We start from the raw sequence: 17,689 nt of genomic DNA on the forward strand, positions 1-17,689 counted from the left end.
AAAAAAGTCAGAATTTCTGCAGTAATTTATGCTTGTTTCTTGGTTTGTGCAAGTTAGTATAGAATAATTCTTTATTCTTATATTTATACCAGAAGATAAATGGCAATATGATGTTTACAGTGAAGTAATAAAGTACACTGTTTAAAATATTACCCTTTGTCCTGTCATATTTGTTGTGTTTGACATCAGACACAGAAACATGATATATTTCACATCAAATGACAAACATTACATGTAGTGTTTGTCATTTCGTAAAAGAAAAAAGACATGAAACGGTCCAAGTCAATTCATTTCTCAGGTAAATGTATTTTTATGTGTTTTATTGTCATCATGATTATTATTATTGTTATTATTAATATCATCATCATTATTATTTTGTATTTTGTATAAGCCGATTCAGCTGTATGTGTTTCTTTTTCACTTTTTGTGATTGTAGCTAAGAAAATTTAAACACTGTGTTACTGAAATGCATATTTGATAATACCAATAAAAGGCCACTATATCCAATAAGCAATATCAGCCTAATCCACTCACATTTGGTCATTTATTTCGACTGGAAATATCTTCTTTTCCTGAAGTCAAAGGAGTTTGCAAAGAAAAGCGTCTGGACTTCTTTGAGTTGCTTGAAGACGTTTCACCTCTCATCCGAGAAGCTTCTTCAGTTCTAAGGTCAAATGGCCGAGAGTCCCAGATTTAAACCCAGTGGGAGTATCCCCCCAAGGAGGGACAAAGGACCCCCTGGTGATCCTCTAATCACATGCGCCAAGGTGTGAAAGTGGGTGTGGGACCTAATCAGCCAGGGTTTCGTGAGCTCATTGTGAAACCTGGCCCCACCCTATCATGTGATTTCCTGAGGTCAGATGGCCCAGGATGTGAGTGGGCGTTAAGGCGTCTGGGAGGGAACTCAAAACTGGATTATAGATGGCAGACAGTTGGTGTCGTAAACCACTGCCTCTGTTCAAAGATGGTCGCTCACAGTGGACATAGATGGCCTCTTTCACTCCTCTTTCAAACCATCTGTCCTCTCTGTCCAATATGTGAACATTGGCATCCTCGAAAAGAGTGACCTTTATCCTTAAGATGCAGATGGACTGCTGAGTCTTGTCCTGTGGAGGTGGCTCTTCTATGCTGTGCCATGCGCTTGTGAAGTGGATGTTTGGTCTCTCCAATGTAGAGGTCTGGGCATTCCTCGCTGCACTGTACAGCATACACCACGTTGTTCAGTCTGTGTTTTGGAGTTTTGTCTTTCGGGTGAACCAGTTTGTGTCTGAGTGTGTTGCTGGGTCTGAAGTACACTGGGATGTCGTGCTTGGAGAAAACTCTCCTGAGTTTCTCTGATACACCGGCTACATAGGGGATGACAACGTTGTTGCGTCTGTCTTTCTTATCCTCCTCGCTGGTGTCTGATCTTCTTTTCTGTGCCTTTTGCTGACTTTATGAACGCCCAGTTAGGATAACCACATGTTTTCAGTGCTTCCTTTACATGTGTGTGTTCCTTCTTTTTCCCTTGAGGCTTAGAGGGAACAAGTTCTGCCCGGTGGTGTAGGGTCCTAATTACTCCAAGTTTGTGTTCCAGAGGGTGATGGGAGTCAAAGAGGAGGTACTGGTCCGTGTGTGTGTGGGCTTCCGGTAAACTTCAATGTTGAGGTTGCCAATCTCTTCAATGTGCACAGCGCAGTCCAGGAAAGGCAAACAGTTATCCTTAGTGTCTTCCCTGGTGAACTTGATGTTTTTATCCACGGCGTTAATGTGCGCAGTGAAGGATTCCACTTCTTGTGTCTTGATTTTGACCCAGGTGTCATCTACATATCTGTACCAGTGGCTGGGTACTCTCCCTTTAAAAGAGCCAAGAGCCTTTCTTTCCACTTCCTCCATGTAAAGGTTGGCTACAATAGGTGACACGGGGGAGCCCATGGCACAGCCATGTTTTTGTCTGTAGAAGCCTTCGTTGTATTTGAAGTATGTTGTGGTAAGGCAGAGGTCTAACAGTGTGCAAATCTGATCGGGTGTGAAGTTGGTCCTGTCTTCCAAGGAGCTGTCTTCTTGTAGTCGTTTTCTGACAGTCTCCACTGCTTCCGTGGTGGGTATGCAAGTGAAGAGAGAGACTACATCAAAGGACACCATGGTTTCATCTGGATCCAGGGTAAGTTTCTGGACCTTGTTGGTGAAGTCGGTGGAGTTCTTGATGTGGTGTGGGGTGTTCCCCACGAGAGGTGCCAGGGCCATCTGACCTCAGGAAATCACATGACAAGGTGGGGCCAGGTTTCACAATGAGCTCACCCGAAACCCTGGCTGATTAGGTCCCACACCCACTTTCACACCTTGGCGCATGTGATTAGAGGATCACCAGGGGGTCCTTTGTCCCTCCTTGGGGGGATACTCCCACTGGGTTTAAATCTGGGACTCTCGGCCATTTGACCTTAGAACTGAAGAAGCTTCTCGGATGAGAGGTGAAACGTCTTCAAGCAACTCAAAGAAGTCCAGACGCTTTTCTTTGCAAACTCCTTTGACTACGATGACCTGGATGACTGAGAACCTTCACAGACCTTCTTTTCCTGAAGCAAATATCTGTAATGATGTGCATAAAAACAGCACTTGGAAACAAATCTCACATATTTCTATCATCTTATTTAAAAACCCATTTAAATGTTTTTGTTTTTTCAAAAATGTATGAACAAAGACTCAACCAATTAAATACACGCACAACTGCAGCACACAACCCCCTCTAGTGGACATAAATGTCCTGATGTTACGTTGGATTTAGTTTTATTACAGCTGGTGTACATTTACCTGCCTAACATAGAAACCAAGTGATAAATAATACTGAAACATTCGAACATTGTTTCACATCTAATCCTTGATTAAATAGTGACATTTCATCTGTTACTGGCGCTTTGTCTTTGAAGATATTCATGAGTTTTTATCGGTACTGTCATGGTCCCTGTGTCTGCCCGGTCAGCCCAGCGCGGCCACAAATGTTTTTGTTTTTGTTTTGTCTCTCTCTCCCTCTCTTGCTCTCTCTCGCTCCCGTCGCTCTGCCTGTTGAGCTCCGCCCTTGGCCCGCGCACCTGCAGCTAATCACCTGTGATTCCTCAGTTTGAAACAAATATAGCACGCATTTCACTTTAGTGGCCTGAGATCACGCTGCATTTGGTTTCATTATTAATTGAGCACATTTATCTGCATGTATATCAGTGGTGACCAGCATGAGAGGTATTTTCTCTCATTTCTCCTGTTGTGATATATTGCACAGTTTCCCTTCTTTATATCTCCAAAACAACAGCGGAGAGGAAAAAGTCTCAGAAGTATAACACAGTATAACCTTTTCTGCCTCACGGACCGGTTTATGCCCGACAATATTTTCACGGACCGGCCTTTAAGGTGTCGCGGATAAATACAACAAAATAAAACTAGTACCGGTACCGAAAAAAAGAAGATTTATTCATTACACACATAAAAAGACCCAGGAAAACCGAGTTAACGATAAAAAGGATAACAAAATAACGCTGAAAACCGATAAAAACCCTGAAAACCATACATTTCACACCTGAGCCTCAACTCTCGCGGCCCAGTACCAAACGACTCACGGACCGGTACTGGTCCGAGGCCCGGGGGTTGGGGACCGCTGGTATAACACACTGGTTTCAAGAGATTTTACCATTTTTGACACCTATTGTTGTATTTCTTTCTTCAGTACCCACTGCAACACAGTCAAAGGTTATGCAACAGAAATAATGCTGCGACTTCATTGATGTCCTTTTATGTACAATATGAGAGCATCTTTCATCACCTGTAAAGTATACATTTGACCATGAAAACAAAACACGCCTGTAAGGTGCTCTGACTCTAATCACAGCTCAGACTGGAAACTGTCCCGTTTCTGGGAACGTGACACGCTTGCTTTTGCCCCTCGTTTGTCCGCCTGCTCTTTAAACGGTTAGTGACGTATGGCTTTCACAAAGAAAGTGACGTTACCCATTGTAAATGTAAATGCACCCGCGTGCGCGCGCGCGCCCTGTCACAACCTCTGACCTTGCCAAACCTGAACTTGTAATCGAAAGCAGGTGAAGGGGGAAGAAACTGCTGAAGTTCTATTACCTGTGCGAAATTGGAGGTAAGTACACCTTTTTCTCGTTACTGTAACAAGGTACGGTTTGCATGCACTGACTAATTATCAATCTCGAAAATAAACGGTGAGAGAAATCAATCGTTTTCTCTCTCTCGCTCTATGCGCGCACACACACACACACACACACACACACACACACACACACACACACACACACACACACACACACACACACACACACACACACACACACACACACACACACACACACACACACACACACACACACACAGCCTTTCAGCGACATCTTGTCACGGGTTGCTTAGAGGATCCACTCGCAGGACTCCTGGGTAGCGTTCACACAGAGATAGTTTATTACAAATCTTCACAGACAGTGCGGGGTTAGTGCTATATACAAGACGTGAGGGGCAGGGGTCCAGGGCTCCAGGGAAAACGGGGAAACCACACTCGCACTCCAAACAGCCTCTCTCCTCTCCACTAGCGACCAGTCACTCCTTCCACACACCACACGGGGAAACACGGGAACGGGTCCGGGGAATCTAGGAACAAAGGAACACGTTAAGTCTCAGAGACAGAGGCACGGGAAACTTGAGCTGGGTGTGTACTGACAGAAGCCTTCACAACAATCCAGCGTTGAACAGCTGATCTCCTCCTTCTGATATACCAGCTGGTCTGATGAGGCCCAGGTGTGCACAATCCGAGAAGGCGTGGACCAAGGGCGTGAACCCGCCATGAGTTCCGCCCCGGCAAAACAGGGGAGAGGGGGAGAGAGGAAAAAGAGGAGAGAAGGGGGGCTAGGAGTGGAGTGATGCTGTTCAGCGCCTTGCCGATCCCGCAGGCCGTGACACATCTAATTTCTTATCTCAGCATGGTGTGCAGCATGTCCTTGAAATATTTAGTAATCTGGACAAATTGAAGTTTTGCGATCAACGATCAACAGCAGATAAACAGTATTTGAAAGTCCAGAACCAAAGAGATGAGAGAAAATGTTCCCAAATAACAAACAACGTGTTGTTCTCTGTTTTTCTACTCTAATCTGTCCAATATAAAATGTTATCTGTAATATAGTTTTATGATGATCCTGGTGAAAGCCACAATGAACTGGTTAGTCAGTAGATTAGTTCTTTATACAGTACTTATACAGGTTTAATTATGTAAGATCTTATTCACTTAATTATTATTAAAATCCAGAGTTGGGAAGTAACAAAATACAAATACTTCATTACTTTATTTAATTATTTATTACTTTTTACATTTAGTGCCTACATTTTAACATGAACATCTGTGCTCCTGTTCTCCTCCTTACATTTTAAAAACAGACTGGTTACTTTAAATTTAACATACTTTATCTTTAAGCATTTCTTTTGTATTCTTTCTCACATTCGGGTAGCTAATGAAATAAAAAGTCACAAATGATGGACAAGTCCACTGAGAACCCCGGCAATGACCCGGTGTCCACCAAAGGCAACGGATCCATCAAGAGCGATGAGAAGACGTCGACTGATGGTGGCATAAATGTGAGCATGATGGAGAAGTTTAGAAGGAGCTTCCGGCTTCCAACACGGAAGAATCCACCATCACCTGGTGACAAGGAATCCAAGTTATCACCAGAATCAGATGAACCTGCAAAGATGTTAGATTCTGCGGCTTCACCACAACCTCCGTCACCCAGTGAGTACCATTGGGGTCTTCATAAAATCTCCTGTCAAATGTAAGCACTGATGGCAAGCTAGATGGTCTCTCTCTTGTTTAGTCCAGAGGACTGAGTGTCCATTATTGATTATTGGCCTGGTGCCTCGCAACAAAAGATTTCTTCAGATTCTGTGAACCTTTTGATGATGTACTGTAGATGATGAGATATTCAAAGTCTTTGCAGTTTCACATTGAGGAACATTGTTGTGAAATTGTTCCATTACTTTTAGATTTTCTTTTGCAGATTGCTGCACCTCCGTCTCCCTAAGATGCTCTTTTCATACCCAATCATGTTACTGACCTGTGGGGATTAATCTGACCAGTTGCAAAATTTTCCTCCAGCTGTTTCTTGTTAGTACCACTTACTTTGCTGCCTTTCCCAACTTTAGGACATGTTGCTCACATTTGATATGTCTTCTGTTTTCTATGCCTAAAATCTTCATTCACATTATGAGTGTTTCCCAGCTTTTTCAGAGTGAGGGTTGCATTTATTTCCCTAGAGGACCCACATGAAAGCCTGTGTGAAGTCATTCCTCTGAGATGTGGGTGCTACTGTATACACAGTATGTGCAGGTGGAAGGAGAAGTTGTGTGGGGAAAGCAAAGCAAAAAAAAGAAATCTATCAATCTGACTGAAAGCAGGCACCATTACATTTAGAAACTGTAGGTGCAGAAATGTGTCTCCCATGTCCAACAGTGATGTTTGATTATAGGAGACATGCATTCACAAAGCTCCACACGGCAGCTCACTCTGTTTACTTTTAAATGTCCTACAAGAAATTTGTAATGCATTAAAACTCAGATAAAGATAGCAATGATAGATTTACTTTGATTACACAAACATAATGTTGGAGCAGGTAATGGATAATAGGTATTGATTTGTAATAACTGGACATGATTAACATGAGCTAATTATAAATTATTATACTACAGTATATTTCTAAATAAGACTGGGTATTGTCACTCATTTCTACAAATGATTCATTTTGATTCGGTTCGATTTTGACTCAGTCAGAAATATTATACTTATGATCATGTGACTTGGATATGTACTGTCAAAAGAACCCTCTAAACCTTGTAAATTAAAAATATTTATTTGCAAATTATGAACAGATCCTAAAGCAGTTACAATATTTCACTTTGTATTTATTCTGTTAAGCCCCCGGGGTTTTTCTGAGGTTCCTGCTGAAAAATGACGTGCCCAAGGTTGTGTAAACTATCTAGGTATAAAAATAAAACTGACACTAGTGAGACTAGCAGAAATTAGGCTTTCTTGTTGGAGGTCATTTTTGGTGAACAAAGCATCAGACAACACCGTACACAGCTGTAGACTGGTGCGTAATAAGCAAGCGAATGAGGCAGAAAACAGAGATTTCTGGTGGAAAATTGGTCTTGAAGTACTCTGAGAAGGATCCACGCTTTGTGTTTCATCATCGTTTGGAATTTTTTCTTTTTATTAGTTCTTGAAATGGTTTGGGAGCTTTTAGTTGAGACTCTGACATTCCTGGCAAAATTCATTTATATTTAAAAATTTATTTAAGGATTTAATAATGAATCAGTATCGGATTATTTAAATTCAAATCGCTTTGAGTTTGGATATCGTTTTTTTACCCACCTGTATTTCTAACTAACTTTCTTTAAAGATATAATGCATTTTAGGGTTAACTTGTAAAACATGATATTTGTATGCAAACTAATGTCATATTTAACTTGCCCGTATATATCATCACCTATATACCTTTATGTTGTCAGTACAAACACTGGCAGTGAGAAACAATGCACACAAGACTAAAAATCATAGTTTCTAAGTTTTTTTTTTTGTCAATTTCTGACAAATAAACACATTTTAAGTTGACACTGAAGACCTCGGTGGATTTAAGGCAAATTTGAATAAATAGTTAACATGACCTCACTTTACAGTCTCAGAATTAATTCCAAACTTTTCAAGCTACTATGTTTGCAGACAGAATGATGTACAACATGCACACAAACACTGTCAAAAACATAATCTACTTGACAAGGTAGAAAAAAAAATGAAACACAAGAAGACTGTTAAACTTGCTGGAACATGTGTGTTTGCTAAATGAAGGAACACCTGGGTCATACATAAGCAGACAAGGTTTTTTCAGGGTTTTCCAGGGTTTTCCTTGAGTTAACATTAACTAGTGCTGGTAAACATACAAAAACTCACCTCAAACTTTAAATTAAAAAAAATGGTAGATGTAAAAATATTGCTCTTTTCCCCAGAAGTTTAACGTCTATTATATTTCATAAAGATTTATTTATTTTCCCCACATTAACAGCAAAATACCATCTTTCTATATTTGTACAGCCTTTAGAATAAAAATGCAGCATAAACCATTGTGCAATTCTTTTTGCAGTGGAGCATATCAAAATTTGTGTTACTGCAAGAATTTTCAGCCTGTGCAAGAGGGTGGAAGAAGCCACTTTACTGGTCTGTCCTCTGCTTCAGGTTATCCTTTGAGGTGAGGGCTTTGGTTTGCCTACTACAGGATACATGAACTACTCTGTATACCAAAGTATTTTACAGTCAAGTGTGAAACCATCTTTTAGCCCAAAGTGGGTCATGCAACAGGACAATGATCTCATGCACTGCAGATTATCTACAACAGAATGGTGAAAGAAAGCAAAGAATCAATGTTTTGAGTCGTCCCAGAAAAAGTCCAGAGCTCAACCTGAATTGAATCCAGTGGCAGGACATTCATTGCTGTGACACCACAAAGACGAATGTGTTTTTGAAAGTAGGGACTAAAGAGTCAGTTTAAAAGAGAAAGCAGCTTTTACAAATGTGCTCTTCTTCCCTCTCTGTCAGGTCTGAGTCCTGGCTCTGCATCTACCTCTCCGAAGAACAACCAGAAAAAAGAGGATGATGACTCAGATGTTTCTCACAAATCCAGACCACTAACACCATCAAACACAGGTGAAACTTCCTAAGTTTAATACAAGATCAATGATCCTGCATACTAACAATATTTAAATATTTAACTTCTACTAACATTTTTTACTATTTACCTTAATGTAGTCTATATTGACTAAAGTTTGAAAACTTATGAACAAAGTATGTGAACATTAACTTCTCCATGCCAAATCAAACCATGGGCACTAATCTGCTGCTGGAAAAGCCTCCACTCTTGATTCTAGGCTTTCCATCATATTGTTGCATCTGGGTGCAAACGGCATTTGTTGCCATCCAGGTACAAGTGCATTATTGAGGTCCACAGGTGATGTTGAGTGACACGACCTAGTTGCTTTTGTTCATTCCAAAGATGTTGTGGTCAGGCCTCTGTACATGCTAGTGGACAACAAAACAACAACAATTTTTTTTGGCACTGAGTTCAAAACAAAAAGCATTGCTGATGCTTGTCTGTGGAAAGTGGAGAAAACAAAAGATCAGAAATCATGTCTGCAGTCTGTTATTCAAACTACATTAAACTGCATGCTTTTCTTTTTTAGATCCCAGTATGCCGAGGTTTGATAATACATTAAATAGACTGAGAGAATGCCTTCGTTGGAGACGGAAAAAGGAAGTGGATACACTCCCCTCTGAAGACTTGAAGGAAGAAAAAGGTGGGAAGTACAAATACTGTTTAGTGTATTTATTTTTAATTTTCATTGCTTTATTTAAGTATTCCTTTTAACTTTTTGCTTTTACTTTTTAATCCAAATATATCTCCTTTCTACTCAAATTTTCAAAACAGACTTGCTACACTGTAAAAAAAAAAAATTCCGTAGAAAAACGGAAAATGTCCTGGTAATTTTCTGCCAGTACATTTTCTGTTTTTTTACGGAAGTTTGACGGACTTTTCTGTAAATGATAAAACGGAAAATTCTGTAGATTTACAGTATACTCTCTGTACTATTTACGGACATTTCCTTCAGCTATAAAACGGAAAATTCTGTTTATTCACAGTATATTTTCTGGATCATTAAGTGATATTTTCAGTTAATAGAAAAATTGAAATTTTGTTTATATTACTATTTCCAAGCACTTCTTTTCACTGTAACTCATTAAATATAGTTCTTTATATCCTTAAACGTACATTTCTATGCAATTACAACCTAGTACACCATGTGCTCAAAAATTCATAAATTAAAACTTTTTAAATTAATTTGTGCTTCGTACACAATAACATTGGTACAATTAATGTTAAATATTCTTTTATTCTCCTTAACTCAAACACTATACTAAAATATAACGACAGCATCCATCTTGTCATAAAACGACTAAGCAGCTGATACATGAACAAAATAACTCACAAGCTTTCAAATTTGAGCATTTTTATTTCCTTGAAATCAGGTTGCCCTCATGCAAATGTGTTTATTTACATTCATTCAAGTGGCTACCAAGTTTTCTTCAAACAGGACACCTGACAAACAAAAAATGTCATATTTAACGATATGTTCACATTTAATAATATCCAGAGTACCTTTTAGTTAGAATCACTGCCTTGTGGTAGTTTTGCCTCAGCCAAATGGTTAAGGTGTGGTTTACATCCATGTCTGTCCACTTATGGTACAGTATACACATGTAGTCAGTTATAGCCAAACACATTTGATTACTGAATTACATTCACTTCATTAATGAAGTGAATGTAATTCACATTTGTGTGAACATTTGTCCGAGATTAACTCTTTGGGGTCTTTACCTCACAATAACATACTTGACTGTTTAAGTCGTGCCACATAAATAAAACTGAACAGATCTAAAGAAGATGTTCCTGAACTTCGGGTTTATGCGAACAGGACGGATAGATAACCACAGAACTTTTCCCCATATGATAACTAAAACACAAAATAAATGAAGACAGATTACTGTCCCAAACTTGAAGATAAAAGTGCATTTACTGGACTTGTTTTGTCAGTGAGGAGCAAAGTACAATTAGAAGTGCTTGTTCTGATGAAAAGTTAAACTGTAAACAGCAGCGTAGTGAATAAGGATCCTCAGCAGGAGACATCATTAAGCAGAACAAAATGCACAGCAAAGCTTTCATAAAGGCAAACCTCAGCTGTGTCGAACAGTTCAAGTATGTTTCTGATCCTGTTAGATGGAAATTCTGATTTTACCTTCATCATAACAGGTGAATACTTCACTGTGAGCTAATGTGTCTTGTGTGGTCTGTCTAAAGGGACTTCCTTGTGGACCGCGATCTATTCCCAGAGGATGTGCAGGAAAACTGTTTGCAGGTCCTGACTGAGATGAAACAGTCTGCCCACACTTATTTATTAACTCCTGTGCACAAGATCCTCAAAGTAAGTTCTTTACAACTGCAGATATCAATAATCCTCAGAAGTACTTAAATCCTAACATGTTTTAATCAAAGATTTTAAAACAATGTGTTATTTGTTCCTCACACAGCCACACTACAAGAAGTTGGGAACCAGTGACTGGCTGAAGAAGAACACATTTGAGAAGCTGCTGAATAGCACTGAAGAAGAGCTTCAACAACTTCAGGGTTCGAGTCAGTCCTCTTACCAGGTAAAAGGAGGAAACTTTATAATGGATTGAATGGCCATTATTGTCAAATTTTTAGTAAAAGGATTATGATGCGCTCTGATTACTTATATACTTGGTTTAAATTCAGGAGCTGATTGGTCAGCTTCACCAGGAAGTGACAGAAGAATATGTCCGGAGGCTCCTGAAAGGAGAGGTCAAACTGAAGGACAGCAATCAGCAGCAGAAGGCTTACGAGACTGTGAAAGAAAATGCAGAGAAACTGCACGAGCTGTTTGCCGAAATGGTGAGACTTACCTTCACTGCACACTTTAGCTGAGACATGACTAAAACCCAAAAGTGATCAGATTTCTGCTGAGCTGTGGGTAACATAAGTGTAAGAATAAGCTCCATTTCACATGTATTTGGTTTGGAAATTTTGATTAAAAGTTTTCTAAAGTTTTCTAAGGAACAAAGGAGCAGGTGACTAAAATGTGATCCTCCAAGCCTGGATATAGACGAAATACACTCAGTGGAAAACCTTACTCATTCCTTAAGAACAAAAGTGTGACACATATAAAATGATGGACCAACAGTCTATATATAAGTTACATTATGAGTCAAAGGCTTGATTTCTGTAAAAGTCTGATAATCACTTTAGACTACAGGAACAGTGTTCAACAATGTGCTTTCCTTATTTTTTATTCTCCAATTTTTCCCCACTTTTTTCCACTTTCTGTATATTGCCCTTTTAAAAAAGATTTTTAAATTATAGATTTTGATCTGTAGCATATAAACTAATATTTTATACATAGTTTTTACATGGAGCAAAACATGGTAGAAATGAAGGAAAACCCTCCACTTAAGAACAACTGGACTCTAGCTGTAGTTACAAATGTATCAAAGATCTGACCATTGGTTGATGACTACGTGGTGCATAAATAAAGACATTATCAGCTCATGTGTTTTAGGTTACCCAGTTATATTTTATTTTCTGTTATATTTCCTTTATGTCTTCGCCTCTTGTGTTTATGTCTCCCGTGCCCTTCATGTGCTTCAGTAATGTCTTGGTCTCCCATCTTCTTCTCTTGTTTACATGTTTTCCCTCATGACTCTTTCCATCCATCATGTGTTTTTCCACAGCCATCCTGTTCTGTGCTTGGTTATGTCTGTCTCATCTCCAGTTCCCTTTTTCCTATGTGTGTATTTATAGTGTTCCTCATCAGTTCTTCACGTTGAGTCCGCGTGTCTTAGGCTACGTTCACACTGCAGGACTCTGCAGGAGCAAGTTATTTGTTATTTACATGTGGCCTAATACTTATCCTTATTGCTGTTTTAGAGAGGAGCGGTGCTTGAAGGATAGTTGCAGATTTTGTCAGAATCTGCAGATTACAGTACAAATAAAATGTTCACGCTTTCTCCAACGTTGTCTTCCCAACAGTTTCACTAACATCTACACGGGATTGCCAGGAGGCGTTCACGATGTCTTCTCCGGCGCTGATAATTAGCGCCTGTCTTGTGTCAGTGACGTAAAAGACAGATTTAATGCGACATGACCATTCAAACAGCAGTCGCTTTCTAAAACATCAGATATGTATCGGATTCAGTACCACATACGAAAGTGACCCAGATCGGATTTGAAAATATCGGATTTGTGCTGTTCACACTGTCATACCATGATCGGATATGGGCCGCATAGGGTCAGAAAAGTCGGATTTGATGCGCTTTCGCCTGCAGTGTGAATGTAGCCTTAGTCTGTCATGTGTTTTCATGTCTGCGTGTTTCCTGTTGTCAAGCGTGTGCCATGTCTTCGTTATGTTTCCTGTTTTATTTTAAAGAGGTCTGGTGTCCCATGTTCATTGTGTTTAGTTTTACTTCCCCTGTGGTGTCATTATGTCCATTCTAATCAGCTGTTTCCCCAAGTGTTTGCACTTCCCTGATCACCTCCTGTGTGCAAGTGTGTGTGTTTTCATTCATTCCTCATCCAGTCGTCTGTGATCCGCCATGTCATGCTATGCCAGGTTTCCAGGTTTTCATGTTTTCATATATTCGTACCAAGTTGTCACATTTAAGGTTTTTTTCATGTTTAGGATATTTTATGTTTTCTTTCTAGTTTTATCCAGTTTAGGCTATTGTTTAGCTTCAAATAGTTTTTGCACTTTTATTTTTGTACTGCTCATTCAGCCATAATAAACACTATGTTTTCTGTTAGAATCAAGTTTTGTTTGTGCGTGTCTGCATTTTGGTCTCACTCCACACAGTCTGCATCAGCTGACTGTGACTGTGTAAAATTGATGCACATATCAGTGTCACCAATAGGAGTTTTTCACCTACTGTTGTATTTAAAATAGAATGTTTAAATACAACAGCATTGAGCCTTAAGGCGACTGTTGTTGTGATTTGGTGCTGTATAAATAAAATGTAATTGAACTGAATTGGAAATGGACACGTTTTCCACCTCGACTTTTTTCAGTAGTTTAAATAGGTGTGGTGATGTGTTACTGACAGCTGTTAGTGTTTGCAGGAAGGATGTATGTCAGGGGTACGAAACTGGTTACACACAGAAAAAGACATAACAGGTTCAATAATACAGATCAGCAAGTCAGCTGTTTGATTTGAGACCTGCAGTCTTGGACTACAAGTTTAAAGAAATGAATTAAACTTGTAACCTTTGTATTGAAAGTTAAAATATTACAGATTTTTCTTATTAACATTGTTAATATCATGTAGCATTCATGGTGCATATATATTCATATAAACTAAGCTTGGCTGAAAACATCAGTTATTTGCTTGCAGTTTATGGAAATTATACATTTTCATAAACAGTAAGCAAGTCAACACACCAGTGAACTGACAAAGTGCTCAGACCCATTATTTATTTATTATGACGTGCTTCCACTGATAGTCTTATTTCAGAGTCTCTGGTTCTGTAATGATAAACAGCATATAAACATAATCATTAAGTGACCTCTTTTTAATAACCTTTTCTTCTTTCTGTCACCAACAGTGAAGAACATGTTTCGGCTCTGCTCAAATTCAAAACAAACCTCTCTAACGCCGACATGAGTACCATCACATCCACTGTGCTGGACATACTAAGAGAAAGCTATACTGGTGGTGAAACCCGGATGTTTTTCTCCAATGTGAAAGTGATGAGCCCTTCATTTCCATCATGTATAACATCATGCCGTGGATAAGATGAGTTGAATTCTAGTGCTTTCAGTCTGTCAGTAAGGATGTACAAAGTGACTGGACATGGACAAGCCTGATTCAAATGTTACTGGTACTATGCTAATAACAAACATCAGACTGTGTGTGTCCACATGTGACCAGATTGCAGGAGACAATCTTTTCCTCTCTGCATTTTTGCATTTTGTGTTGTATTGTGAAATGTGCTCTTTGCATGATGCTACAGTACTTTAGAATTTAATGACTCTGTATCTTTTAATATGTTAGATTTGTCTCTAAAAGACGATGTCACGATTTGTGAGGCAAACCGTGTGGAGACGAGAGATGTGGACCCAAGAAATAGATGCAGGAGAATGTTTAAATTGAAGACGAGCCTTGATTAGCACTAGAAAAGCAACTAGTGAGGGGAACAGTCACTAGCGAGGGACACTAACAAAACCTAGACTGGGAGAAGCTAACATGAAACCTGAAAGAAAGAATGAGGAAACCTGAAAACTGGAAACACAGGTAGAGGAACGCAGGAAAAGATGAACAGGGGGTGATACAGACGCTCTGACGAGGAACAGAGGTTAACACACTAAATATACACACAAGACAACGTGACAAAACACTGAAAACAGGACACAAGACTCGCCAAAGTAAAACAGAAAACATGAGACAGTTCACAATGATGCCGACTACACACTAAGACGTGGAAACATGACAGACCTGGGAACAGAGGAAAGATGAACCAGAGACACAGGCGTAACAAACGGCAGCATGAGGAGCAAGAAAATAAACATGACAGAACTAAGCCTATACTAAACATGAGGGTCACAGGAACCAAAAGCTAGAGGACAGGACAGTGACAGATGATAATGAAACATGATAACACACTTGAGAAATGTATTCACATCAAAAAGTCTATCATGTGAGTTTTGCAGCATTTGGCTGAATAAGTGCATGTATCCATGTACACCTCAGAAATCCTCCTGCTGCTACTATCAGCAGTCGCATCTAAATCAATACCAGTGGTCGGGTTACACTGGCAGCCAGTTTTCAGACTTTTTGTTGTGTCTCAGGGGAAATGATAATCTGCCTAAGTGTTGCTTTTTATTTACTTATTTATTATTTTTGAAAGATCATCACTTATGTGTTATCTGTTATTCCATTTTGTACAGTCAAACTTTCTCCTTATTTTTTGTCTTAGAGGTGCAGGCTTCTCTCTTAAAACATCATCACCCTGTGCTCTGCTTCACTTGGAGGTAAACATAGTTTCGTACACAGAGAAATGGGAGCGAGGAAATGTGCATGTTTGTTCTAAATGCTTTTGACTTACTAGCATACGCACATTGGTAACATCAAAATAGGCTGGCACGCACGTTTCACAAATCTAACAGTAATTTTTTGTGTGGACTTGTTTATGTACTGTATTAGTAAATGAGGCCCATTGTCTCCCCATGTTTCACAGGTAATGTGGTAGTGAAATGGATCACAAGCTGTTTCTCTCCCTCTCCTGATTTTCTCTTCCCATGTTTCTAGTACAAGTTAATCTTGGTTTCATCTTTTGAAATATAATTTTTTGAGAACTGTGCGAAGTCTGTTAGATGTTTTCTGGCAAAGTCTAATCTGACCTTCTTGTTCTTCAGTGTAACCTCATGTTTGCACCTTGTTGTAAACTCTGTATATTTAAGATGAGAGTTTTATGCCATGGTGGACTGAGACACACATGCTTTATGCCACAGCAACATTTATGACCCTGGATAATAATAACTCTACTGGAAGTGCAGGGCCAGCTCAGTGTTTCCTATTCTCCTATTACTGTATTAGATACTGCTGAAATCACAGAAACCAAGTCTTGTATCATGGATAAATAATATTCTGAAGCGTTGGAACATTGTTTCACATGTAACCCTTGAGTGAATAGTGAAGTTTTCATTTTGATATTATCCATTAGTTTTTCTCAGTTTTGTAAATAATACTATACTATAATATGATACTATAATATAAGGTACTGCTTTTAAAAAATGTACACATCCACTGAAAAAAGTCAGAATTTCTGCAGTAATTTATGCTTGTTTCTTGGTTTGTGCAAGTTAGTATAGAATAATTCTTTATTCTTATATTTATACCAGAAGATAAATGGCAATATCATGTTTACAGTGAAGTAATAAAGTACACTGTTTAAAATATTACCCTTTGTCCTGTCATATTTGTTGTGTTTGACATCAGACACAGAAACATGATATATTTCACATCAAAAATATATATTATGTTAAACGCTCATGTGTGTTATTTTGTAAAGGAAACCAGACGTATAACGGAAGTAAATTCATTTTTCAGGTAAATGTATATTTATGTGTATTATCATTATTATTATTATTATTATTATTATTATTATTATTATTATTATTATTATTGTTCTTACACATTACACAACTTGTGTACATTTACCTGCCTAACATAGAAAACACGTTATAAATAATACTGAAACAGATATTTATGAGTTTTTTCTCAGTTCTGTAAAAAATACTTTCTTAAATATAAAGTTTTTCTCAATTTTTCATATACCATAAAAATGTAGGCACGAAGACTCAATCAACAGGTTTTTTTTTTTGCCTGAAACAAATGTAGCACTCATTGCCCTCTAGTGGCCTGAGATCACGCTGCATTTGATTTCATTATTACTTGAGCTCAATTATCCGCATGTATATCAGTGGTGACCAGCATGAGAGGTATTTTCTCTCATTTCTCCTGTTGTGATATATTGCACAGTTTCCCTTCTTTACATCTCTAAAAAACTAAAAAAGTCTCAGAAGTACAACACACTGGTTTCGAGAGATTTTACCATTTTTGACACCTATTGTTGTATTTCTTTCTTCAGTACCCACTGCAACACTGTCAAAGGTTATGCAACAGAAATAATGCTGCGACTTCATTGATGTCCTTTTATGTACAATATGAGAGCATCTTTCATCACCTGTAAAGTATACATTTGACCATGAAAACAAAACACGCCTGTAAGGTGCTCTGACTCTAATCACAGCTCAGACTGGATGACTGGAAACTTTCTTGTTTCTGGGAGCGTGACATTCTTGCTTTTGCCCCTCGTTTGTCCGCCCGCTCTTTAAACGCTTACTTATGTATGGCTTTCTCAAAGAAAGTGACGTTGCCCATTGTAAATGCGCCCCCATCGCGAGCCTCCGTCACACCCTCTTGCCAACCCTCAACTAGGAACCGAAGCAGGTGAAGCGGGAAGAAACTGCTGAAGTTCTATTACCAGTGCGA

General features: G+C 38.9%; 1 protein-coding gene across 1 annotated transcript in view; it reads left to right on the top strand.

The window, feature by feature from the left end:
* The first annotated feature begins 4,071 nt into the window (after positions 1 to 4,071).
* The window catches only part of LOC120435000 (tumor necrosis factor alpha-induced protein 2-like), a 74,478-nt gene continuing 60,860 nt past the window's right edge, over positions 4,072 to 17,689 (top strand). Inside the window, exons 1-4 of the mRNA XM_039603686.1 lie at positions 4,072 to 4,114; positions 5,481 to 5,761; positions 8,615 to 8,722; positions 9,256 to 9,369. Of these exons, the coding sequence (XP_039459620.1) occupies positions 5,503 to 5,761; positions 8,615 to 8,722; positions 9,256 to 9,369 (481 nt within the window). The 5' untranslated portion in view covers positions 4,072 to 4,114; positions 5,481 to 5,502. The remainder of the gene's footprint in view (positions 4,115 to 5,480; positions 5,762 to 8,614; positions 8,723 to 9,255; positions 9,370 to 17,689) is intronic.

This window comes from Oreochromis aureus, linkage group 19 (assembly GCF_013358895.1).
Source record: "Oreochromis aureus strain Israel breed Guangdong linkage group 19, ZZ_aureus, whole genome shotgun sequence".
In the NCBI taxonomy this organism is placed as follows: domain Eukaryota; kingdom Metazoa; phylum Chordata; class Actinopteri; order Cichliformes; family Cichlidae; genus Oreochromis; species Oreochromis aureus.